Here is a 25572-nt window from a genome sequence, read left to right on the forward strand (position 1 = left end):
CTCCAGGGGAAATAGGGGGTGGGTGGGGAGACCTAGCCTGGCCACCGAGGGTCCGAGCAACAAACAGACAGGACAGAGCTGGGCTGAGTGTGGCCCTGGCTATTTTATTCCATGTGCTGGCCCTAGGGACCCAGCTGGGCCAGGTCGACGCCCCTGGGGAGACAGTGGGGCTCGGCCAGCCTCAGCGGCTTCTTTGGGGTGCAGGAGGGCTTTGGGGTTAAGGCCGGGGAGGGACAGGAAGTAAAGTGCTTGCAGGGGCTCTTGGGGCTTGGTCCCAGCCACCCTCCCTGCTCCGGGGCGGGCCAGAGGCCGGACTCCCCTGGGCTGTGCAAACAGGACTCTCTGGGGCCCACCCAGGCCTGGGTGAGGGGAATACACTGGCTGGCAGGGATCGTTCCCCACACCCACAGCCACAGAGGCTCTGGCTGGGCTGGAGGCCCGGACGAGGGGCGAGTCCAGAACCGATTGTCCGCTGATTGTCTGCTTGTCTTGTCCGTGGCTGTGTCAGCTCTTCCCGGTGTTGGGGCCTGCTGCCCACTTTCTGGGGGCTGCCCGCCCCACGGGCTCCTCACCTGCGGAGCCGCTGCAGCTGGGAGAGAGGCCCCTGGGGTCACCGGGGTGGGCTATGACCACAGTGATCCCCCAACCACCCCGTCTCCTGAGCTGCTCACCTCACTCTCTACCAGATTCCGCCTGTAGAGTGCCTCCTTTGCAGCCTCCTGTGGGGGATGGGCATTCAGCAGGTAGTCCCTGCAGGTCCCGCCCTGCCCGCTGCCCAGCGTCCACCCAGCCCGCGCCCAGCTCACCCTGCTGCCGTCATTGCCCAGGCGCCGGGCAGCCTCTGTGTAGAACTGCAGCTGCCGCTCCAGCTGGGCTGCGTATTCTGAGAATGGATGGTGGGGGGATGGGGGCTTAGGGTGGGGCCTCGCCGCCCCCAACCCTCCTGTACTGTGCCCATCCCCAAGCCCGTCCCCCACCAGATGCCCATCTCCGAACCCCTACCCCGTCGGATGCCCACGCCCCCCTGCTCCAGCTGTGCTCTCTGCCACTGGCTGCGTTGCATGATGTCCTGGTACTGCTGGGCCACTTCTGGGGGCACCGGCCGCCGCGCCTGCCTGAGGGCCAGGATCTGGAGGATACAGAGGGGCCTGTGAAGATCCCGCCAGGACTCCCCAGTCCTGCCCCATGGAGCCCAGCAGGATGGATACCCACCTTCCGCTCCAGACGCTCTTGGTCAAAGGCCAGCACACTGAGGCTATGCAGGGGCCGGGCTGATCTAAGGGGTAGAGGAAGGATAAGGGACTGCAGAGATTCCCCCAACCCAACCCTGTTAATTCGAAAGACACATTGGGCCAGGTACGGTGGCTCACGCCTGTAATCCCAGCACTTTGGGAGGCAGAGGCGAGCGGATCACGAGGTCAGGAGTTCGAGACCAGCCTGGCCAATATGGTGAAACTCAGTCTCTACTAAAAATAGAAAAAAAACTAGCCGGGCATGGTGGCATGCGCCTGTAGTCCCAGCTACTTGGGAGGCTGAGGCAGAAGAACTGCTTGAACCTGGGAGGTGGAGGTTGCAGTGAGCTGAGGTCGCACCACTGCACTCCAGCCTGGGCGACAGAGCAAGGTCCTGTCTCAAAAAAAAAAGAAAAAAGGCTGGGCGCAGTGGCTCATGCCTGTAATCCCAGTACTTTGGGAGGCCAAGGCAGGCAGATCACCTGAGATCGGGAGTTCGAGACCAGCCTGACCAACATGGAGAAACTCCCGTCTCTACTAAAAATAGAAAAATTAGCTGGGTGTGATGGCGCATGCCTGTAATCCCATCTACTCAGGAGGCTGAGGCAGGAGAATCACTTGAACCCAGGAGGCGGAAATTGCTGTGAGTCAAGATCGCGCCATTGCACTCCAGCCTGGGCGCCAGAGCTAGACTCCGTCTCAAAAAAAAAAAAAGATACTTTGGGCACTGGGGGTATGGTGGGAGATAGGCAATACCCACCCGGTGTTGCTGATCCCAAAACCTAGTGGGGACGATGGCTGCACACCCAGGAAACTATGATGCCTAGTGGTCAGGGAGGGCTTCCTGGAGGAGGTAACAGCCAAGCTGGGATCCAAAGAAGGAATCAGAGGTGGGCAGAGGAACAAGGGTAGGGGTGTTCAGGGCATTGGAACCCACGGAAGTCCAGAGGCCAGTGAAAACTATTCATGGCCATGAACCACAGGAGGGAGTGGGGAGAGAGAAGCCTGGATATATTGACAACGGTCAGATCACAAAAGGTTTTAAAGACCAAACAAAGGAGTTTAATCTGGATCCTCTGGGAAAAGGGGTGCCAGGAAAGGTTTTGCAGCAGGAGAGGGACATGGTCCAATTTGTGCCTGGTGGGAAACTGTCCAGGTGGGGCTGAGAGGGGAATTGGGTGTTTTCTCTAGCATGCCCTGGCCCAGATACCTACCTGTTACCTGACTCCCTTGCAGGGGCAGGCACAGGAGGCGCCTTCCCTTTGGGCCCAGCAACCTGCTTCAGAGGAGAGAACCAGTCCTGTGAGTCCTGGGCCCCTGAACCAAGCTTCCCTCCCTGGGATTGCTGATGGATAGGGGTGGGGGGGTCTCACTGTGGGCACAGCTGCTGGCACAGGGTCAATGACCAGCCACCTCTCTGTCGTTGTCTCCAACTGCTGGGCTGTCAGTGGCTCCCGAATCCGAACCATCACCTCCAGTCGCCCCCCTGTGGGCCGGCGACCATCCAGGACCTAGATAGGGGTAAGGAGAAACTGTTGGTGGGAAGCAGGAAGTGACTAAAGGCCCAGGGCCAGGACCAGGGAGAACAAGAGTGGCTTCTAAAATATAAGCCCATGGTATGGCTGAAATACCAGTTGATCATAATGGAGTGGGGTACTGCAAGTATTTAGGGCTGGGCAGTAGGGAGGTCTGGGGCTCTGAGGGGAGGGGTTGGGTCAACAGATAGGCTCATAGGGGGCTCAAGGCAGGAACTGTCTTAATAATGTTAATGAGTAGCATGGCCATACCGGAGCATGCAGATGAATGTCCACCTCTCACCTCAAGGATCTCCCGGACCTCACATGCTGTCTCCAGTGCATCCAGCTTCAGCTGGGCTGTCCCCAGCACCCGGTCAGTCTTGAACAGCCCCCTGTGTGTACGTGTGTATAGTGGGGACAGGATGGTTGGTTCAGAGGAGCTCCCCTCCCCTGGAGCCCACCCAGCGGCCACGGCTCCCTCTAGCTCACCCTTTGTGAACCACTTCGAACTTGATGCCCTTGGTCTGGATGGCCCTTCGGAAGCCACGGTGGCTGCGGTTGATGCAGAGTTTGAACTGCTCCTTGAACTCTGCAGGGGGAAGGAGGGAGAGGAAGTTGGGTGGGGTCAGGCCATGGTCTTACATCCCTTCTGCTGCAAGGGAGTAGGGGTGGGGTGCTTCCAGCTGAGGCTCACCAGGGGAATCTGTGTTCTTGATCACACTGGTCTTGTCTTTCTGAGCTTCTTCCTATGACCAGAGAGGAGGCAGGAAATCTCGGGGGCCTGGGACCTGGCTTTGGCCCACTGAGTCTGCAGCCCTCCCCTCCTCAGCTCCCCACATACCACGTTGGGATAGGGGAAGTCAAACCGAACAAAGACATCCAGATCGCCAGGGGACAGTCCTGTGGGCAAACAAGGGTCAGAGCTGGGCAGAGAGGGGGTCCCCATGACCCTGACCCCTGCCTACAGCCCCCTCACCTGCAGGTGTGGGCAAGTTGATGCCCTTCACGATGAAGAGAAGCATGTCGTTGCTGCTGAGGTCAGGGAAGATCCTTCCGGGTGGGCAGGTGGGCAGGCGGGTGGGCAGGGAAACAGAGGTACCTCAGTCCCACTGCCCACCTGCCTTTTCTTCCTCCAGTGGGGGCTGGGAACAAACCCGACCCTGGCCTTTGGGGGTATCTCAGCTCCTGGGCTAATTTTAGAATCAGACAGACTAGAGTTCTCTGTTCAGGTCGGCAATGGATCACTTTTGAGTCTTTTCTTCAGTCCGCGTATATTTATTTGGTACCTACTGTGTGCTAGGTATCCTAGCTGCTGGGTGACATTCCCTTCACTTAATAGTTCTTGAGTCCTACTAAGCATCAACCAGTGCCCTAGCTGCTAGGAGACCTTCCCTTCATTTCCCAATATTTCTTGAGCACCTACTATGTGCCAGCTGGTAGCCTAGCTGCTGGGGCTCTAGAATTAAACAAGAAATACCCATACCTTGTGCTCAATCTAGTTGAGTGGACAGATGAGCACAAGTACATAAATAGAGAAACAATAGAAAACTCAGCAGAGAGGGAAGAGTGGAGTGTGCTCAGAAAAGACTGCTTGGATAGACAGGGAGGGCCTCTCAGAGGGAAGGTGACATCATAGATGACTCTAGATGTCAACAGGGAGCTGCCACATGGAGATCTGGGGAAGAGGGTGAAGGCAGAAGAAATAGCTGATGCAGAGGCTTGGGGTAGGAACATACTTGGTTTGTAGGAGGGACAAAAACTCCCGTGTGGCCAGAGCTGAGTGAAGCAGGGACAGGAGGCAGAGAGGAGGTGACAGGGAGCTAGGCTGTGTGGAGACTGGGGAGCCAGGGTAAGGGGTGTGGGTTATCCCAGGGGCAGCTGGGAACCACTGGAGGGCCAGTGGCTGCACCTAACCTCGTTTAGAAAGTGGAGAGAACGGGCCGGGTGCAGTGGCTAACACCTGTAATCCCAGCACTTTGGGAGGCCAAGATGGGTGGATCACGAGGTCAGGATATCGAGACCATTCTGGCTAGCATGGTGAAACCCTGTCTCTACTAAAAATAATAAAAAATTAGTCGGGCATGGTGGCGGGCGCCTGTAGTCCCAGCTACTTGGGAGGCTGAGGCAGGAGAACAGCATGAACCCAGGAGGCGGAGCTTGCAGTGAGCAGAGATCGCACCACTGCACTCCAGCCTGGGCAACAGAGCGAGACTCTGTCTCGAAATTAAAAAAAAAAAAAAAAAGTGGACAAAACAATCCCCACTCCTCCTGGCGTGGGAAGACTTAATAGTACCAAGACCAACACCCACCAAAGCCATAACTCATCTCTGGTCTCCCATGGACTCACCCAGGCCCTGGGACAAGATACACCTTTGTACTCTCTAGATCTTTCCCAAATGTGTCACTGTGACTGCACCCTCGCCATCCTTCACTTGTATCTCATGCCTGCCCCAGGGCCTTTGCACGCTCTGTGCTCTTCCACCCATTCAAACTTTCCTCCAGATGTAAATCTTATGCCAGCTTCTGGGGAGCACACCCCCACTCCCCTGCCACCAAAGGGCCACTGGGGCCACGTGGTGGGGCACAGATCAGGAGTCTTACTTGATGACGCTGAAGGTCCTTTGCTCAAAGCGGGCAGTGGGTGTGGGAAGACCCCGGGCGAAGGCTTGCTTCAGAATGTCCATGCTCCGCTTACAGTCTTCCGCCAACTTTTCAAACCTGCCGGTGGGAGGGCCCTGCTCATGTCCCCAGCCCCGGGGATGGGTGGCTGGGGGTGCAAGTGTCTGGCACAGGTCGGGGCACTTACTTGGTGGTTTCAGTGATGTTGCCCAGCTGGGTGAATTGGTTTGAGTGGTTCAGGCACATCTGGGGAAACAGAAGGCAGTGAGTCGAGGGAAGGGAAGAGAGGGGAAGCAGGGTCACGCCCCTGGGGGACAGGCTGGGGGCCTCCCCCTCACCTCATGCTGCTGCCGTATGAGCTTGGTGAGTTCACCATAGCGCCGGGCGGCCTCCTGAGACAGACCTGGGCCGGGCCGCTGGACCAGGGCAAAGTCATCCTTGTTGACAGGGGCGGGCGGCACCTGAGGAGGACGAGGCCGGTGGTGGGGGTAAGGGGGACAAGCAGGCCCACCTAGGGCTCTGCAGAAATGTTGTTCTTCCTTGACGGGGAGCATTCCCCGACCACGGCTCTGTCACCCTTCTCTGGTCTTTCTTTTTTTTTTTTTGAGATGGAGTCTCGTTCTGTTGCCCAGGCTGGAGTACAGTGGCACGATCTGGGCTCACTGCAACCTCTGCCTCCCAGGTTCAAGTGATTCTCCTGCCTCAGCCTCCCGAGTAGCTGGAATTACAGGCGCCCGCCACCACACCTGGCTAATTTTTGTACTTTTAGTAGAGACAGGGTTTTACCATGTTGGCCAGACTGGTCTTGAACTCCTGACCTCAAGTGATCCGCCGGCCTCAGCCTCCCTAATTGCTGGGATTACAGGTGTGAAAAGACCACATTCAGCCTCAGCCTCTGTTCTTTTTTTTTTTTTTGAGACGGAGTCTTGCTCTGTCGTCCAGGCTGGAGTGCAGTGGCTGGATCTCAGCTCACTGCAAGCTCCGCCTCCTGGGTTTACGCCATTCTCCTGCCTCAACCTCCCAAGTAGCTGGGACTACAGGCGCCCGCCACCTCGCCCGGCTAGTTTTTTGTATTTTTTAGTAGAGACGGGGTTTCACCGTGTTAGCCAGGATGGTCTCGATCTCCTGACCTCGTGATCCGCCCATCTTAGCCTCCCAAAATGCTGGGATTACAGGCTTGAGCCACCGCGCCCGGCCTGTTCTTTCTTCTTGATCCTTCCATTGTCCCACTTAACAAAGGCATCCTTCAGTCACCCCAGAAATCATGTATGGTGCCAGGGGCAGTGCCTCATGTCTATAATCCCATAATTTTGGGAGGCTGAGGCGGGTAGATTGCTTGAGCTCAAGAGTTGAGAAATCATGTATGGAGCCTCTGCTGTGCACTAGGCTCTGCTCTGGGGCTGGGGACACAGGAATGAAGAAGAGAGAACAAAATCCCTGCCCTCGTGGGGCTGACATTCTCTTGTAGGAGATGGGCAATAATCAGAAGAAATAAGTAAATCATATAAGAGAGTAGAAGGTGATACATGCCACAGGGAAAGGCAGAGTTGGGAGGAGGAGCAGAGGGATCTGGGTGACAGGGAGGGATTTTAGACAGGTCAGGGTAGGCCTCCTGGAGATGCTGATGTCTGAGCAGAGACCTAATGAGGGGAGAAAGTGAACCATACAGGTGTCTGTGGGAAAAGCATTCAGGCAGAGGGAACTGCATGTGCAAAGGCCCTGAGGTTGCAGAGTACCTGGTGTTTGAGGCTACCAGACAGCAAAGGGGAGAGTGAGCAAGGGGCAGGCCGGGCACAGTGGCTCATGCCTGTAATCCCAGCACTTTGGGAAGTCGAGGCAGGTGGATTGCCTGAGGTCAGGAGTTCAGCCTGGTCAACATAATGAAACCCCATCTCTACTAAAAATACAAAAATTAGCCAGGCGTGGTGGTGCATGCCTGTAGTCCCAGCTACTCGGGAGGCTAAGGCAGGAGAATCACTTGAGCCTGGGAGGTAGAGTTTGCAGTGAGCTGAGATCGCGCCACTGCATTCCAGCCTGGGCAACAGAGCGAGACTCTGTCTCAAAACAAAACAAAAAAGAGACCAGGCAAGGGAGGTGATGGGGCAGATGGTGCAGGCTTCATGGGCTGTGATAAGGTGCTGTATATTTGTGTGTTTCTTGTGGTCTCTCAATTAGAACATCCACTCCATAACAGTGAGTCTCACTGTGTTTCCCAAGCTGGTTTTGAACTCCTGGCCTCAAGCGATCCTCCCACCTCAGCCTCCCAGGTAGCTGGAATTACAGGTGTGACCCACCATGTCCAGAGAGAGTGTGAATTTTTGCCTTTTTTGCTCAAGGCCATGTCTCCAGTGCCCAGCAAAGACTACATGTCCCAGGCTCCTCTGAGGCTAAATGTAGCCATGTGACTGTTTGGGCCAATGGGAGGCAAGCAAAAGTGATGTCACTTCCTTGAACTGGGTGGCCTTTGCTGGACACCCAGTTCAAGCTCCTCAAATGTTTCCTATTATGAGTACTATTCTATCACATGAAGAAACCTGGCTGTCTTTCTTTGAGGCGGGGGTCGCCATCCCCACTTCCCCAAGGAGAAAAATGATGCTCAGAGAGAAAGGAATGGTCCTGTCCAAAGTGGCAGAATCTAAGCCTCTCCCCAAATCTGATCCCCTTCCCTTCCCTAGTAATGGAGCTCAGGCTGGTCACACAGTGCACCAAGAGACTACATGTTCCAGGCTCCTCTGTGGCTAAATGTGGCCATGTGACTTAGTTCTGGCCAATGGGAGGCAAGCAATGGTGATGTCACTTCCTTTAAAAGGGACTACTAGCTCTGCTTCTTTCTCTAATCCTTCTGACAGGATCCACTTGGATCATGTGGACAAGGACAACCCCTCAGGTGCAGCAAAGCAGTAAGGTGGAAGGAACTCAGGACCTGAAGGACCTCCCATTTGCATAGTCCAGACTGCCCTGAGTGGTACATGCAAGAAACATAATAAATGTCTGTCTCATTTCAGCCACTGTCTTGGGAGGATCTATTTGTTACAGCAGCTGGACCCTGACTAATACACTTCAGTTCACGTGGCTGCTAAGGGGCAGGAGCCTGACCAGTGGGTGCCTGGGCAGTTCTCACAAGCCCAGAGGGTTCACCTTGGTGATGTCCACAGGCAGCCCATTGCGCGAGGCCTCCAGCATAGGCTCCAGTCCCTTGGCCTGGCGCAGATGCATCTTGGCGCCCTCCACGTCGTTTTTCTGCTTGGCTCGAAGTGCGGCCTGCAGGAGCTGCTTCTTGCGGCCCTCTAGGAAGGCCAGCTGCTGCTGGGCTGTGGGCATAGGAGCTGCTATGGGTGCTGCCCAGGCCACAGCCAGGCAACAGGCAGCTGGGGCAGGGAGGAGGGGCACCTACCTCTGGTGGATGTGGCTTTGGGGGGTGCTTTGGCTGCTGGGGTTGATCCTGACTGGGAAGCCCTTGAGGGTGGGGCTTTGGGCTGGGCTGTGGGGGCCACAGGGCTGTTCTGCTGTGGAGGAAGAGAGAGGATGTTAAGAGATTTCGTAGCACCTGTTATGAGTCCAGTCCCCAAGGATCAGGGTCTGACACTGACAACAGTGGTCATTTAGTGGGCTCCCAGGACTTTGCTACTCCCCTGCCTCACCCAAAGCCCCTGGCTCCAAATACCTTATTTTTTATTTATTTATTTTTATTTTTATTTTTTTTGAGACAGAGTCTTGCTGTATCGCCCAGGCTGGAGTGCAGTAGCACGATCTTGGCTCACTGCAACTTCTGCCTCCTGGTTCAAGCAATTCTCACCAAACATTTTTTTTTTTTTTTTTTAGTTTGTCTTGGAGATGAAGTCTTGCTCTGTTGCCCAGGCTAGAGTACAGTGGCACGACCATGGCTCACTGCAGACTTGAGCTCCTTAGTTCGGGCGATCCTCCCACCTCAGTCTCCCAAGTAGCAGGGACTACAGGTGAGTCCCACCATGCCTGGCTAATTTTTAAAACATTTTTTGCAGAGATGGGGGTCTCACTATGTGGCCCAGGCTGGTCGCAAACTCCTGGCCTCAAGCGATCCTCCCACCTTGGATTCCCAAAGTGCTGGGACTACAGGTGTGAGCCACTGCGCCCGGCCCCAACCCTCAAACCTTCTTAGGCACCTCATCCTCTTCATCCTCTGGGCCTTCATCCTGGTTGGCCAGCTTCATGGCAGTCTCCAGGACACCCACCAGACTCTGCTGGGTGGGTTTGGTGGCCTCCAGGCCCTGGATGGGGGGGAAGCCTGGGCGGCCAGTCGAGGCCTAGTTACTGTGTGTCAGGATGGAGACCAACTCACACCATTATGGTGGAGATGCAGATTCCTCCCCCACCTACAGAGTCTTGGGCCTTTACTTTTGTATTTTTTTGTGTTTGTTTTTTATTATTTTTTTTGAGACAGGATCTCGCTCTGTTGCCGGGGCTGGAGTACAGTGGCATGATCTGGAGTGGGACTGTAGGCATGTGCCACCATACCAGGCTAATTTTTAAATTTCTTGTAGCCACGGGGTCTTGCCATGTTGCCCGAGCTTGTTTTGAACTCCTGACCTCAAGTGATGCTCCCACCTCAGCCTCCCAAAGCGCTGGGATTACAGGCGTGAACAGCCACGTCCAGCCAGTTTGCCAATTTCTAGGGTGCAGACCCTTACATCATGTCCAATGTCAAGCTCCCACTGATTAACAAGTTTACAGAACCCCTGAATATGTTGTATTCAGATCCCTGAGCCTGTGCCATGGGGAGTAATAGCATCTGCCAACGCTCACAGGCTGGAGGAACAGGAGCTTGGAGCACAGTCTGCCAGCGGCAGGGCCTACTGGGGGCGGGGCCTACTGGGGGTGGGGCCTACTGGGGGTGGGGCCTACTGGGGCGGAGCCTACCGGAGCGAGGCCTACCTGGAGGCACCGGCAATTCAGCGACATCCACGGCTCGGCCAGCCTTGTGAGCTCGTACGGCATCTTGGTATTGCTGCAAGGGCCACAGGTGTTAGGGCTGCTTGTGGGAGGGCTCTGGGGCTGCCTGCTCGCCCCACCTCCCCCGGAACCCCCGCGGCACCTTGACGATGCGCTCGTGCATTCGAGCTTTCCGCTGGTCCCCCTTGCTCTTGGCCTGGGCTGCGGCCACCTGGTACCGCTCCATCCGCTGCTCCAGCGCCTCCAGCAGGGTCCTCGGGGGTGGGGGGACCTCTGGGCCAGACAGGGGGACAAGGTTAAGAGTCAAGGGACGGGTAGACAGTCTGGCGTCAAGCCTGCCCCTGACCCCAAAGGGTCCCACAACCTACCTGGTGTGGAGGGCGCCATAGCGGGAGTCGGAGGCTGCGACGGTGGTGACGGTGGGTCTGGGGGCAGCTGGTCTGGGGACAGAGAGGTCCAGGCCAATGAGGGGCTTGCATGCTGCATCCCCAACAAGCTGGTCTGGCCTGAGGGTGGTTTTTGGGCCTGACCAACAGGGGTGGCAGCATCAAGGAGAACTTAGTGTTTGCCTGAAACCATCCCAGAGAGTGGGCATGGCAGAGTCCTCACCGGGTGGCGGCGGCAGGCAGGAGAGGTCCACGGGCTCCCCCCGGCTCAGGGCCTCCAAGACAGCATCAAAGCTCTGGGAGAAGGAAGAGATTAGAAGAGGAGGTGCAGTTGGGGGCTGGGACCTCGTGGGGAGCCTCCGGGCCCTGGCATGGCACCGAGGATTTCTAGCTCCCTCCCTTCCGTTTGTGCCATCTTGCTTAATCCTCTTCCAACACACGTGCCCATTTCACAGAGGGGGTAAACTGAGGCTCCAAGACTTACAGCAAACTATTGCTAGGGAGTGACCAGGCTAGGATGCAAATTTGGGTCGGCCTGACCCAGCAGCCCGGGTGCTTTGCCACCGGGGCATGTGGGAAGCATCCTGCCCCATCCCTCCAGTCCTGTCCGTCCAGCTGGACGCACCTTCGCCACGCGGAAGTGTCTGGCGGCAGCAGCAGTATCTCCCTGCTGCTTGGCGTGGAGGGCAGCCAGCTTGTACTCACGCTGGCGGCTCTGCAACTGGGCCAGAGGGCCAGGGCTGCAGGGACCTGGAAGGGAGAACAGCATACAGGAAGCCTCCAGGGCCTGGGCCAAGTTCACCGTGTAAACCATTTGTTATTTATTTATTTAATGCTTTTTTTTTCTTTTTCAGACAGAGCCTTGCTCTGTTGCCCACGCTGGGGTACAGTGGTGCAATCTCAGCTCACTGCAACTTCTGCCTCCTGGGTTCAAGCCATTCTCTTGCCTCAGCCCCCTGAGTAGCTGGGATTACAGGCGCGTGCCTGGCTAATTTTTATGTTTTTAGTAGAGACAGGGTTTCGCCATGTTGGCCAGGCTGGTCTCAAAGTCCTGACCTCAGGTGATCTGCCTGCCTCGGCCTCCCAAAGTGCTGGGATTACAGGTGTGAACCACCGCGCCCAGCCTTAACGTTTTTTTTGAGACTGAGTCTTGCTCTGTTGCCCAGACTGGAGTGCAGTGGCACAATCTCGGCTCACTGCAACCTCCGCCTCCCGATTTCTGGCTAATTTTTGTATTCTTAGTAGAGATGGGGTTTCACCATGTTGGCCAGGCTGGTCTCAAACTCCTGACCTCAAGTGATCCACCTGCCTCGGCCTTCCAAAGTGGTAGAATTACAGGCATGAGTTACCACTCCTGGTCATAGTTAATGTATTTTTTTTTAAAGAGAGAGAGTCTTGCTCTGCTGCTCAGGAGTATAGTGGCGTAATCATACCTCACTGTAGCTTCAAACACCTGGGCTTAGGCGATCCTCCCACCTCAGCTTCCTGAGTAGCTGGGGCTACAGAGCATGCACCAGCACGCCCGGCTAATTTTTTAATTTTTATTTTTAGAGATGGGGTCTCACTATATTGTCCACGCTAGTCTTGAACTCCTGGGCTCAAGCGATCCTCCCACCTCAGCTTCCCGAAGTGCTGAGATTACAAGCATGCGCCACCATGCCCGACTCACTTTTTAAATAGATCCTGGGACTCACTTTTAGCAGTTGGGAATTTTGAGTCTTCTCTTATTTCCATCCACATCCCCCACAGAAATTTATGCTAACATGATATAGCTGTGTGTTTGAAAGCCTTTTTTGCCTACCCTATTGTATATTTATACAACCAAAATACATTTATGAAATGTGTTTGCAAAGTTGGGAAACTCAGTATTCAGTGCTTTTTAAACTGTGTTAGTTACAGTTTCAAATAATATGCTCGATATGTTTTCTGGGGAAGTACCTCAATATTTAAAGCTCTAAGTGCAATTCTTAGTATAAAATAACACGGTAGAATAAAGACACCACCCAGTGCCTACAAAATCTTGAAACACCCAGAAAATAGCATGCAGGATCTTTTTTTGAGACTAACAACTGGACCCATTGCTTTAAACTTAGGCTTACTTCCCTGAAAATAGGTTTGGAGGTAGAATGACACACCTTTGACATTGTATTGGTTTTATTTCCTGTGATCATAAATCTTTCAGTGTTAAAAACAATGTGTTTCTGGGTCAAATTATTGTTATAATTATTACTAGCAGGTAACTGAGCAAAACCTAAATACATCAAGCTTATTTTATTTTATTTTTTGGAGACAGGGTCTCATTCTGTCACCCAGGCTGGAGTGCAATGGTGCAATCACAGCTCACTGCAGCCTCAACCTTCCAGGCTCAAGTGATTCTCCCACCTCAGCCTCCCAAGTAGCTGGGACTACAGGCATGCACCACCATGCCTGGCTAATTCTTAATTTTTTGTAGAGACACAGTTTCCTATGTTGCCCAGATGGATCTTGAACTCCTGGGTTCAAGCGATCCTCCCACCTTGGCCTCCCAGAGTGCTGGAATTATAGGGGTGAGCCACCACACCCGGCTGAGCTTTTTGGATTTGTTTGTTTTGAGATAGAGTCTCGCTCTGTCGCCCAGGCTGGAGTGCAGTGGTGCAATCTCGGCTCGTTGCAAGCTCCGCCTTCCAGGTTCACGTGATTTTCCTGCCTCAGCCTCCCGAGTAACAGGCGCCCACCACCACGCCCGACTAATTTTTTTGTATTTTTAGTAGAGACAGGGTTTCACCGTGTTAGCCAGGATGGTCTCAATCTCCTGACCTCATGATCTGCCCGCCTCAGCCTCCCAAAGTGCTGGGATTACAGGTGTGAGCCACCGCGCCCAACCTGTTTGTTTGTTTGTTGAAAGAGTCTTGCTCTGTCGCCCAGGCTGGAGTGCTGTGGTGCGAACGTGGCTCACTGCAACCCCTGCCTTCTGGGTTCAAGTGATTCTCTTGCTTCACCCACCCGAGTAGCTGGGACTACCAGCACGCGCTACCACGCCCAGCTAATTTTTGTATTTTTAGTAGAGATGAGGTCTCACCATGTTGGCCACGGCTGGTCTTGAACTCCTGGCCTCAAGTGATCTGCCTGCCTTGGTGTCCCAAAGTGCTGGGATTACAGGCTTGAGCCACCACACCCAGCCCCTGCTGAGCTATTTGATAAGTTTTTGTACACCAAGGGTAAAATTCTACCAGAAATGTACCTCTTGTTGACATAATTGGAGCTGGGTCCAATCCCTAACAATCAGCTCGTTTCTCCCTTTCAATCCTTTTCTTTTTTTTCTTTTCCTTTTTTTAGAGATAAGATCTTGCTCTGTTGCCCAGACTTGGAGTGGCACGATCATGGCTCACTGCAGCCTTGAACTCCTGGACTCAAGCGAACCTCCCACCTCAGCCTCTCAAGTAGCTGGGACTGTAGGCATGTACTACCATGCCCAGCTAATTTCTTTTTTTTTTTTTTTTTTTTTTGAGACAGAGTCTTGCTCTGTTGCCCAGGTTAGAGTGCAGTGGCCGGATCTCAGCTCACTGCAAGCTCCACCTCCCGGGTTTACGCCATTCTCCTGCCTCAGCCTCCTGAGTAGCTGGGACTACAGGCACCCGCCACCTCGCCCGGCTAGTTTTTTTGTATTTTTTAGTAGAGACGGGGTTTCACCCGGTTAGCCAGGATGGTCTCGATCTCCTGACCTCGTGATCCGCCCGCCTCGGCCTCCCAAAGTGCTGGGATTACAGGCTTGAGCCACCGCGCACGGCCCCAGCTAATTTCTTAATTTTTTTTTTTTTTGTTTTTGTTTTTTGAGATGGAGACTTGCTCTGTTGCCCAGCATGGAGTATAAGTGCCTCGATCTCGGCTCACTGCAAGCTCCGCCTCCCGGGTTCATGCCATTCTCCTGCCTCAGCCTCCTGAGTAGCTGGGACTACAGGCACCTGCCACTACACCCAGCTACTTTTTTGTATTTTCAGTAGAGACGGGATTTCACCGCGTTAGCCAGGATGGTCTCGATCTCCTGACCTCGTGATCCGCCTACCTCGGCCTCCCAAAGTGCTGGGATTACAGGCGTGAGCCACCGCGCCCGGCCTAATTTCTTTATTTTTATGTAGCGATAGGTTCTTGCTATGTTGCCCAGACTGGTCTTGAACTCCTGGTCTCCCAAAGTGCTGGGATTACAGGCATAAACCACCACATCTGTACTTTTTTTTCTTTTTTAAAGTGTTGAGGCCAGGGGTGGTGGCTCACACCTGTAATCTCAGCACTTTGAGAGGTGGAGCAGGCAGATCACCTGAGGTCAGGATTACGAGACCAGCCTGAACAGCAACATGGTGAAACCCCATCTCTACTAAAAATACAAAAATTAGCTGGGCATGGTGGCGGGCGCTTGTAATCCCAGCTACTCAGGAGGCTGAGGCAGGTGAATTGAACCTGGGAGGCGGAGGTTGCAGTGAGCTGAGATCGCACCATTGCCCTCCAGCCTGGAAATAAGAGTGAGACTCTGTCTCAAAAAAATTAAAGTATTGAGAAACCTACTTCACATCAACAAATAGATTGGAAGACACAGAATTTTGTTACTGTGATGTCTTTGTATTCTTTGAACTCCTGACAAGTTATGCCAGACTCCCATTGTGAAAAATTTTGGGTCGTTTCAGTTGACAGTTTCAGGTGATAATTCCAGTAATCCTTGAACTTTGCCAGAAACAATGGCTTGGAAACCAGCTCGGCTGCAGAAGGATTTAGTGATCCGGTGTTTGCTTTCTCAAACCCATGCCAGTATTTTGAGTTGTCTCTTTGTGTCCTGCCAGGGAAGTGTTTGGACCTGGGGCAAAGCCCCGTGTTTGTATCACGAAGAGAGGGAGGGAGGCCTTCCTTTCCTAGGGGGAGGTTAGGAAGAAAAAACTCTTAAAAGATATGTTCTAGCTTGGGCAACATGGCACCTCTACAAAAAGTACAAAAATTAGCTGGGCATGGTGGCATATGCCTGTAATCCCAGCTACTCAGGAGGCTGAGGCGGGAGGATTGCTTGAGCCCAGGAGGCAGGTTGCAGTGAACTGTGATCACGCTACTGCACTCCAGACTGGGCAATACAGTGAGACTCTGTTTCCAAAAAAAAAAAAAGGAGGAGATGAGGCCTGGCCTGGTGGCTCATGCCTGTAAACTTCACACTTTGGGAGGCTGAGGTGGGTGGATCACGAGGGCAGGAGATCGAGACCACCCTGGCTAGCTAACATGGTGAAACCCCGTCTCTACTAAAAATACAAAAAATTAGCTGGGTGTGGTGGTATGTGCCTGTAATCCCAGCTACTCAGGAGGCTGAGGCGGGAGAATTGCTTGAACCCGGGAGGCAGCGGTTGTAGTGAGCCGAGATCACACCACTGCACTTCAGCCTGGGTGACAGAGCGAGACTCCGTCTTAAAAAAAAAAAAAAAAAGATTAGCCAAGTGTGTATGTGGTGCATGCCTGTAGTCCCAGCTACTGGTGAAGCTGAGGGAAGATCCCTTGAGCCCAGGAGGTCGAGGCAATAGTGAGCTATGCTCATATCACTGCACTCCTGGGTGACAGAGTAAGACCTTGTCTCAAAGAATTAAAAAAGGCCAGGCACAGTGGCTCATGCCTATAATCCCAGCAAACTGGGAGGCCGAAGTGGGTGGATCACCTGAGGTCAGGAGTTTGAGACCAGCCTGGCCAACATGGTGAAATCCCATCTCTACTAAAAATACAAAATTAGCCAGGTGTGCTGGCGTATGCCTGTAATCCCAGCTACTTGGGAGGCTGAGACAGGAGAATCGCTTGAACTTGGGAGGTGGAGGTTGTAGTGAGCTGAGATCGTGCCATTGTGCTCCAGCCTGGGCAATAAGAGCAAAACTCCATCTCAAAAAAAAGAACTAAAAGAATTTTTAATGGTAAATGTTATACATATATATATATATATATTTTTTTTTTTTTTTTTTTTTTTTTTGAGACGGAGTCTCGCTCTTTTGCCCAGGTTAGAGTGCAGTGGCGTGATCTCGGCTCACCGCCAGCTCCACCTCCCAGGTTCACGCCATTCTCCTGCCTCAGCCTCCCGAGTGACTGGGACTACAGGTGCCTGCCACCACGCCCGGCTAATTTTTTTTTTTTTTTTTGAGACGGAGTCTCGCTCTGTCGCCCAGCCCAGGCTGGAGTGCAGTGGCGCGATCTCGGCTCACTGCAAGCTCCGCCTCCCGGGTTCATGCCATTCTCCTGCCTCAGCCTCCCGAGTAGCTGGGACTACAGGCGCCCACAACCGCGCCCGGCTAATTTTTTGTACTTTTAGTAGAGACGGGGTTTCACCGTGGTCTCGATCTCCTGACCTTGTGATCCGCCCGCCTCGGCCTCCCAAAGTGCTGGTATTACAGGCGTGAGCCACCGCGCCCGGCCTAATTTTTTGTATTTTTAGTAGAGATGGGATTTTTACCACGTTAGCCAGTATGGTCTCAATCTCCTGACCTTGTGATCTGCCCGCCTTGGCCTCCCAAAGTGCTGGGATTACAGGCGTGAGCCACTGCGCCCGGCCTATGTTTTATCATAATATTATAATAACAACAAAAAAACTCTCTGGGTATCCATGTCCTGCTTGGGAGGTATTCATGAACTCCAGGGGCTTGAAGACCCCAGGATTCAGGGTGTTGAACATATGTCACAATCAGTGCACAGCCTGCACCCCCCTAGAGCGGCATCCTGCCAGATGGCCCACTCGGCTCCCACATCAGCCCGGCCCTGCCCATCACCTACCTGGGGGCATCTGGGGCTTAGCCAAGCCTGGAGATGAGGCTGGGGCAGTGGGAGAAGGTCCCTCCAGGGTGACCCTGGGCTCCGGGGCTGACGCGATTCCAGGGGCCGGCTGGGTGGGTGCAGGGCTGCAGCTAGGCGTGGATGCCGGGCCTTTTCCTATGGCCACTGGCGGCGGGATGTCCGCTTCGTCAATGGCATTGCCCTTCCGGACAGAGGCCAGCAGGTTTTCCAGTGTCTGCGATAAGGCGTGAGTATTGGTTTGGGAGAAGCCAAGAGCTTGGTGCGGGACATCGGGGTGGGGGGCTCCCCGTACCCTGCCCTCTGCCCACTTACTTTAAGCCCCCGGTCGTAGCGCCGCATCTTGGCGCTGTCTCCAGCTTGCCTGGCGCTTTCAATTGCTGTCCGATAGAGCGCCAGCCTCTCCTGCAAGGTGGCCTCCAGCCCCGGATGGGGGGCCTCAGGCTTTGGCTGTGGGAGGGCAGGGGCACAGTGTGGGTGCTGACCCCACCTGGGATGCTTCTGTCAGCCCCTTCTGCAGTAACAGTCAGCCACATGTCATTCCTGGACCAGCCTCCCCCGCTCCAGTGAGGCAGAAATCATGGTCCCCATCTCCCAGTGGAGGGAATGGGGTTTCAGAAGCATCATGTGACCCGCCTGATGTCAGTCACGTGGCTGTGAAGGACAAGGGTGGGCCGGGCGCGGTGGCTCACACCTGTAATCCCAGCACTTTGGGAGGCCAAGGCAGGAGGATCACTTGAGGTCGGGACCAGCCTGGCCAACATGGAGAAACCCCATCTCTACCAAAAAATACAAAAGTTAGCCAGGTGTGGTGGCGCACACCTGTAATCCCAGCTCCTGGGGAGGCAGAGGTGGGAGGATTGCTTGAACCCGGGAGGCAGAGGTTGTAGTGAGCTGAGATGGCACCACTGCACTCCAGCCTGGGTGACACAGCAAGACTCCATCTCACAAAAAAAGGGTAGGCCTTGAACCCCGGACTGTCTGTTGGCTTGTGGTTCAAGGGAGTGGGGTCATCCGAACTGTACCTGGGCCACAGGAGGTGGCGTCTCTGAAGCCTTCTGCTCCTCTCCAAGGACCTCATTTAGCTCCGCCTGCAGGGACACACGGCCGGGGGCAGGACGTGAGGGCATGCTGCATGGGGGCAATGGGATAAGAGCTCCCACCCTGCCCTTAGTGCTCACCAGCAGGTCATCATCGGCCTCCAAGTCATCCTCATCCGTGCCCTCCTCCTCATCCTCATCCGGGTCTCTCATGCACAGGCTGGCCATCTTCTCAATGGCCTCCATCGGCAGGGGACCTGGCGGTAGGGGGATGCCCCAGGTGGGCCAGGGTCGTACACGAAGAGCCCCCGTTTCCCATCCCGGACACATTAGGTGCCCACCTCTTGTTGACTTCCCCATTTCATCTCTTCCTTATTCAGCCTCAGGTCTGGGGCCTGGCTATCTGAATTCAAAACCCAGCTCTGCAGACTGGGCACAGTGGCTCATCACGCTTGTAATCCCAGTACTTTGGGAGGCCGAGGCAGAAGGAACACTTGAGGTCAGGAATTCGAGACCAGCCTGGCCAACATGGTGAAACCCCGTCTCTACTAAAAATACAAAAATTAGCTGAGCGTGGTGGCGCGTAATCCCAGCTGCTGGAGAGGCTGAGGCAGGAGAATCACTTAAATCCAGGAGGCAGAGGTTGCAGTGAGCTAAGATTGCACCGCTGCGCTGCAGGCTGGGCAACAGAGCGAGGGTTTGTCTCAAAACACACACACACACACACACACACACACACACACACAACAAACACACACACACACACACACACAACAAAAAAAACAACAAACCCAGCTCTGCAACTTTCTCTCTGTGAGACCTTGGGCAAGTGGGGTCACCTCTCTGGGCCTCAGTTTCTCCCTCTGTGACATGGGGATAACAACAGTTTCTCCTTCATAGGTAGGTTGGAGCACAGAAGGTCAATGAAGCTCTTAGAACAGTATATTGCCAGTATCTTGTTATTAGTTATGTTACATTCTGTAAAGCTGCCTTGAAGACTCAATTAATGACTATAGGACTATTGTTCCTAGGGGAAATTTAAGCTTAGGTTCCTGTGAGCCTCCAGTCATAACCTTTTTTGGAGACAGGATCTTGCTTTGTCACCCAGGCTGGAGTGCAGTGGCCCAATCAGAGCTCACTGCAGCCTCAAACTCTTGGTCTCAAGTGATCTTCCTGCCTCAACCTCCCAAGTAGTTGGGACTACAGGCATGCGCCACCACACCAAGCTCTGGTCACAAAATTTTAATCAACTGCTTGCTCCATGCGCGTTTCTGTTTGAAGATACCTTACCGAATAGATATTGTTCATTCATTAACTTTGAATTCACAGCCAACAGCACAGCAATTAATGCCTGAATGAAGCTTCTCTCTTTTTTTGGAGACAGGATCTTGCTCTGTTGCCGAGGCTGGAGTGCAGTGGCGCAATCTCCGCTCACTGCAACCGCTGCCTCCTGGATTCAAGCGATTCTCATGCCTTAGCCTCCCGAGTAGCTAGGATTACAGGCGTTCACTACCAGGCTTGGCGAATTTTTGTATTTTTAGTAAAGATGGGGTTTCACCAGGTTGGCCAGGCTGCTCTCAAACTCCTGGCTCCAAGTGATCTGCCCACCTTGGCCTCCCAGAGTGCTGGGATTATAGGCGTGAGCCACTGCGCCTGGCTGACATGAGCTTATTGTGTGTGAGGGGGCCCTGGGTGAAATACGGACTCTAGAAGATTAACTCCTATAACATGGTTATTATTCCAATTTTACAGATGGTAAAACTGAGGCCAAAGCACATGATGTGACTCATCAAGTCACAGAGCCAGTAAGTGGCAGAGCTCAGATTCCAACTCTCAGTCTGGGTCCAGAGTTGGTCTTGACCCTTTTACCCAGACCATCGGCTCCCAGGTCTTCTCTGTCGTCTTTCCCCTACCCAGTGCCCCCAGTTCTGCACCCAAACCACTTGCAGGATATCAGAAAATGTTCTGAGGGCGTGTTAACCATCTTACCTTTGCCTTTGAGCTTCTCCAGAGCTGGGGGCTGGCCCCCGACCAAAGCCAAGAACTCGGCCTCCAGTTCTTCATCGTTAACTCTGTCCTCAGGGATCATCAGGCCATCTGGGGAGAGGTCAACCAGCAGGCCCAGCTAGGGGGACAGCAAGGGTTCAGTCAGACCTTTGGTTCACCACATGGCTAGAGGCAGTCATGATGGCCGGAGAGTCCCCTTGGGAGGAAGGAAACAAGGTCTCCCAGGGAAAGCTGTTTACCTGGGGAGTGTCAGGAGACTGGAACAAGCCCAGAACAGGTGTTATAAGACAAGCCAGGCCCTCTGGCACAGTTCAACCTGGGGCAAAGGGCAAGAGACCCAGCTCTCTGATCTGAATCTACACTTATGATGTGCTGCTGGGCCAAGTTCAGTGGAAAAAGCAGGCCTCTGGCTGGGTGCAGTGGCTCACGCCTGCCATCCCAGCACTGTGGGAGGCCAAGGCAAGGGGATGGCTTGTGTCTGGGAGTTCCAGACCAGCCTGGGCAATACAGTGAGACCCCCATCTCTACTAAAAAAAAAAAACTTTCTTTTTTTTTTTTTTTGAGACAGAGTCTCGCTCTGCCGCCCAGGCTGGAGTGCAGTGGCCGGATCTCAGCTCACTGCAAGCTCCGCCTCCCGGGTTCACGCCATTCTCCTGCCTCAGCCTCCCGAGTAGCTGGGACTACAGGCGCCCGCCACCTCGCCCGGCTAGTTTTTTTGTATTTTTTAGTAGAGACGGGGTTTCACTGTGTCAGCCAGGATGGTCTCGATCTCCTGACCTCGTGATCCGCCCGTCTCGGCCTCCCAAAGTGCTGGGATTACAGGCTTGAGCCACCGTGCCCGGCCTTTTTTTTTTTTTTTTTTTTTTTGAGACGGAGTCTTGCTCTGTCACCCAGGCTGGAGTGCAGTGGCCGGATCTCAGCTCACTGCAAGCTCCGCCTCCCGGGTTTACGCCGTTCTCCTGCCTCAGCCTCCCGAGTAGCTGGGACTACAGGCGCCCGCCACCTCGCCCGGCTAGTTTTTTTGTATTTTTTAGTAGAGACGGGGTTTCACCGTGTTAGCCGGGATTGTCTCTCGATCTCCTGGCCTCGTGATCCGCCCGTCTCGGCCTCCCAAAGTGCTGGGATTACAGGCTTGAGCCACCGCGCCCGGCCTTTTTTTTTTTTTTTTTTTTTTGAGACAGAGTCTCGCCCTGTCACCCAGGCTGGAGTGCAGTCTCGGCTCACCGCAACCTCCGCCTCCCAGGTTCACGCCATTCTCCTGCCTCAGCCTCCTGAGTAGTTGGGACTACAGGCGCCCGCCACCACGCCTGGCAAATTTTTTTTTTTTTGTATTTTTAGTAGAGACAGGGTTTCACCTTGTTAGCTAGGATAGTCTCCATCTCCTGACCTCGTGATCCGCCCGCCTCGGCCTCCCAAAGTGCTGGGATTACAGGAAAAAAAACTTTTTAAAATTATCTGGGAGCGTTGGCCGGGTACGGTGGCTCATGCTTGTAATCCCAGCACTTTGGGAGGCCGAGGCGGGCGGATCACGAGGTCAGGAGATCAAGACTATCCTGGCTAACATGGTGAATAACACGGTGAAACCCATCTCTACTAAAAATACAAAAAATTAGCCGGGCATGGTGGCGGGCACCTGTAGTCCCAGCTACTCAGGAGGCTGAGGCAAGAAAACGGCGTGAACCTGGGAGGCAGAGCTTGCAATGAACTGAGATCGCACCACTGTACTCTAGCCTGGGCAACAGAGCGAGATTCCATCTCAAAAAAAAAAAAAAAAAAAATTAGCTGGGGGTTGTGGTGTGCCTGTGGTCCCAGCTACTCAGGAGTCTGAGGCAGGAGGATCACTTGAGCCTGGGGAGGTCAAGGCTGCAGTGAGCCATGACTGTGCTACGGCACTCCACCTGGGCAACAGAGTAAAGCCCTGTCTAAAGGAAAGGAAGAAAGAGAGATGGAGCGGGGGAGGGAGGGAGGGAGGGAGGAAGGAGGGAAGGAAGGAAAAAAGGAAGGAAGGAAGGGAAGAAAGGAGGGAGGGAGGCAGGCCCCACACTTTGCCCAAAGCAAAGCTACTCTGTACACTTGGGCTTTTCTTTCCAGCATCCTCAGCAGAGGGGCTGTGTGGGAAAGTTGGGGCTTCAAGAGCAATTAGAAGCCCTGATGGCTGCATGCAGTGGCTCACACCTGTAATCCCAGCACTTTGGGGGGCCGAGGCAGGCAGGTCACCTGAGGTCAGGAGTTCGAGACCAGCCTGGCCAACGTGGTGAAACCCCATCTCTACTAAAAATACAAAAATTAGCTGGGCGTGGTGGTGGCGTCTGCAATCCCAGCTACTCAAGAGGCTGAGGCAGAAGAATTGCTTGAACCTGGGAGGTGGAGGTTGCAGTGAGCTGAGATCGCACCACTGAACTCCAGCCTGAGCGACAGAGCGAGACTCTGTGCTCCCCCCGCCCGACCCCCCAGAAAAGAGCAGGCTGGGCACGGTGGCTCACGCCTGTAATCCCAGCACTTTGGGAGGCTGAGGTGGGTGGATCACGAGGTCAGGAGATCAAGACCATCCTGGCTAATATGGTGCAACCCCGTCTCTACTAAAAATACAAAAAAATTAGCCGGGCGTGGTGGCAGGTGCCTGTGGTCCCAGCTACTCAGGAGGCTGAGACAGGAGAATGGCGTGAACCTGGGAGGCGGAGCTTGCAGTGAGCCGAGATCGTGCCACTGCACTCCAGCCTGGGCAACAAGAGCGAAACTCTGTCTCAAAAAAAAAAAAAAAAAGAAAGAAAGAAAGAAAAGAAACATACAAAAATTAGCCGAGTGTGGTGGTGGGAGCCTGTAATCCTAGCTACTCCGGAGGCTGAGACAGGAGAATCGCTTGAACCCGGGAAGCAGAGGTTGCAGTGAGCCGAGATTGCGCCACTGCACTCCAGCCTGGGGCGAGAGAGCAAGACTCTGTCTCAAAAACAAACAGAAAAAGAAGTCCTAACCACAATGCAAGTTTGCCATGCAGACCCGTCTTCCTATCTTGGTTAATGACCAATCATGATGTGACAACATTATGTTTAACCGTATGAAATTGCCTTTCCTGTAGGTAAAATATGGCCAAATGTTGGCAATTATGTATGGCTCCACCAACTAGTAATAATGATAATAGTGACATTTATTGAGTGCTGTGTTCTAGCACTTTCCATAAACTATCTCAATGACTCTTTTTTTTTTTTTTTTTGAGATGGAGTCTCGCTCTGTCGCCTAGGCTGGAGTTCAGTGGCCGGATCTCAGCTCACTGCAAGCTCTGCCTCCCGGGTTTACGCCATTCTCCTGCCTCAGCCTCCCGAGTAGCTGGGACTACAGGCGCCCGCCACCACGCCCGGCTAGTTTTTTGTATTTTTTTTTAGTACAGACGGGGTTTCACCGTGTTAGCCAGGATGGTCTCGATCTCCTGACCTCGTGATCCGCCCGTCTCGGCCTCCCAAAGTGCTGGGATTACAGGCTTGAGCCACCGCGCCCGGCCCTCAATGACTCTTTACAACTGTCCTGTAATGTAGGGTCTCTTGGAGGTCTCCATTTATTATTATTTATTTATTTATTTTGAGAAGGAGTCTCGCTCTGTCACCCAGTCTGGAATGCAGTGGTGCGATCTCGGCTCACTGCAACCTCCGCCTCCCAGTTCAAGCGATTCTCCCACCTCAGCCTCCCGAGTAGCTGGGATTACAGGTGCCCACCACCATGCCCAGCTAATTTTTGTATTTTTAATAGAGATGGGGTTTCGCCATGGCCTCCCAAAGTGCTGGGATTACAGGTGTGAGACACCGCACCCGGCTTCCATTTTTAATTTTTAATTTTTATTTTAGAGATTCTTGTTCTATCACCCAGGCTGGAGCAGAAGTAGTGCGATCATAGCTCACTGCAGTCTTGAACTCCTAGGCTCAAGCAATCCTCCCTTCTTAGCCTCCCAAATAGCTAGGACTACAGGCACATGCCACCATGCCCAGTTAGTCCTTTTATTTTTTGTTGAGACGGGGGTCTCGCTTTTGCCCAGGCTGGTCTCAAACTCTGGCCTCAAATGACTCTCCCCGCCTCTGCCTCCATCTCCTGAAGTGCTGGGATTATAGAGGTCTCCATTTTACAGATGAGAAAGCTGAGGCTCAGAGCTGTAAAGTCAAATGTCCAATGTACAGAGGCCAGGAGGGAACTTCAGGTCAGCCAGACTCTAATATCTGAACACCAAGCTATGTCCTGGGCTCCTTCCATGAAAACAGAAAAATCAAACTATCTGGTGCCTGGGGCAGAGGAGTTGGGAGAGGGAGAAGGGGCCCAGCCACAGTGCCATAAGTGCCATAAGCTTACGGCTGCGGCCCTGGATTTGTGCTTAGCTCTGGCCAAGCTGTTAATCCCTATGACCTTGGGCAGATGTCTTCACGTCTGTGAGTCTCAACGTCCTCATCTGTACAATGGAATAGAGTCTGGCATGGCCCGACTGATGCAAGGGTTTGATGTGTCAAGTCCGAGGACTGCCCCTCCCCGACTGGAGCAGCTGTGGCAACAGGTGGCCCCGAACCTGGGGCAGGGCCCCAGGAGCTGGGGAGCCAAGGCCAGTAGTAGACCACACTTGAGTGGGGTTGGGGCCTCACCTGGAGGGGGGGCGGGGACCGGGGTTTACCTGGGGGGCGGAGATCGGGCCTCCCTGGGGGGTGGGGCCCTTCCCTGAGTGTGTGACCGGGGTGGGGAGGGATCCCCAGGTCGCGCCGTGGGGCGCAGACTCACCTGGCGGGCGGCCGCGGCGCCTCTGCCCGGGGGTCCCGGGGGTCCTGGGGGTCCTTTCCTCTTGTGCATCTTCCAGGCTGGATGCCCGAACCACCTGCCCCCAAGCCCGGCCTTGCCCTGCCTCCTTCCCCGGGCCCTGTCGCCGCGCACGCGCCCTTCCTGAGTCCTGCAACCCTCGTCGGCGCTACGCGGCCGTCGATCCCGAGCCCTCGCCTCCCTGCTTGGCCGCCCCACTTCCGCCTCGGGCCTCGGGCGCCGCTGCACCGGAGCGCGGCCACTGGACTCGCCGGGTCCGCCGAGCCGAAACTACAACTCC

At 54.1% G+C, this 25572-nt stretch overlaps 1 protein-coding gene across 4 annotated transcripts; it reads right to left on the minus strand.

The window, feature by feature from the left end:
* Positions 1-84: 84 nt before the first annotated feature.
* CC2D1A (coiled-coil and C2 domain containing 1A) lies at positions 85-25555 on the minus strand. Of its 4 annotated transcripts, none has more exons than XM_050770100.1 (29): positions 25257-25555; positions 20490-20625; positions 18642-18757; positions 18486-18551; positions 17776-17910; positions 17443-17677; positions 11309-11433; positions 10907-10979; positions 10666-10737; positions 10440-10570; positions 10280-10352; positions 9499-9632; positions 8763-8874; positions 8507-8679; positions 5707-5829; positions 5556-5614; positions 5351-5467; positions 3726-3799; positions 3591-3649; positions 3444-3495; positions 3239-3338; positions 3051-3141; positions 2606-2743; positions 2447-2508; positions 1213-1276; positions 1003-1129; positions 807-883; positions 672-719; positions 85-589 (listed from the first exon to the last, which is right to left on the minus strand). In XM_050770100.1, the coding sequence occupies exons 1-29, from the start codon at positions 25323-25325 to the stop codon at positions 569-571; spliced, it is 2862 nt and encodes a 953-aa protein (XP_050626057.1). In that variant the 5' UTR covers positions 25326-25555; the 3' UTR covers positions 85-568. The 4 variants fall into 4 exon arrangements, with proteins under 4 accessions (XP_050626057.1, XP_050626059.1, XP_050626058.1 ...); XM_050770102.1 differs by having other exon boundaries at positions 2447-2511; positions 8763-8871; positions 9511-9632; positions 25257-25552; XM_050770101.1 differs by having other exon boundaries at positions 2447-2511; positions 9511-9632; positions 25257-25552.
* Positions 25556-25572: the final 17 nt, after the last annotated feature.

This window comes from Macaca thibetana, chromosome 19 (assembly GCF_024542745.1).
Source record: "Macaca thibetana thibetana isolate TM-01 chromosome 19, ASM2454274v1, whole genome shotgun sequence".
NCBI classification, from domain to species: domain Eukaryota; kingdom Metazoa; phylum Chordata; class Mammalia; order Primates; family Cercopithecidae; genus Macaca; species Macaca thibetana.

Excerpts from the sequence above, each read along its gene's own strand:
- CC2D1A (XM_050770100.1), bottom strand. The coding sequence starts at position 25,325 with ATGCACAAGAGGAAAGGACCCCCAGGACCCCCGGGACCCCCGGGCAGA. Across the intron at positions 8,680-8,762 it reads CAAAGCCACATCCACCAGAG|CCCAGCAGCAGCTGGCCTTC; the intron begins GTAGGTGCCCCT and ends CTATGCCCACAG. Across the intron at positions 3,800-5,350 it reads AGGACCTTCAGCGTCATCAA|GATCTTCCCTGACCTCAGCA; the intron begins GTAAGACTCCTG and ends CCCACCCGGAAG.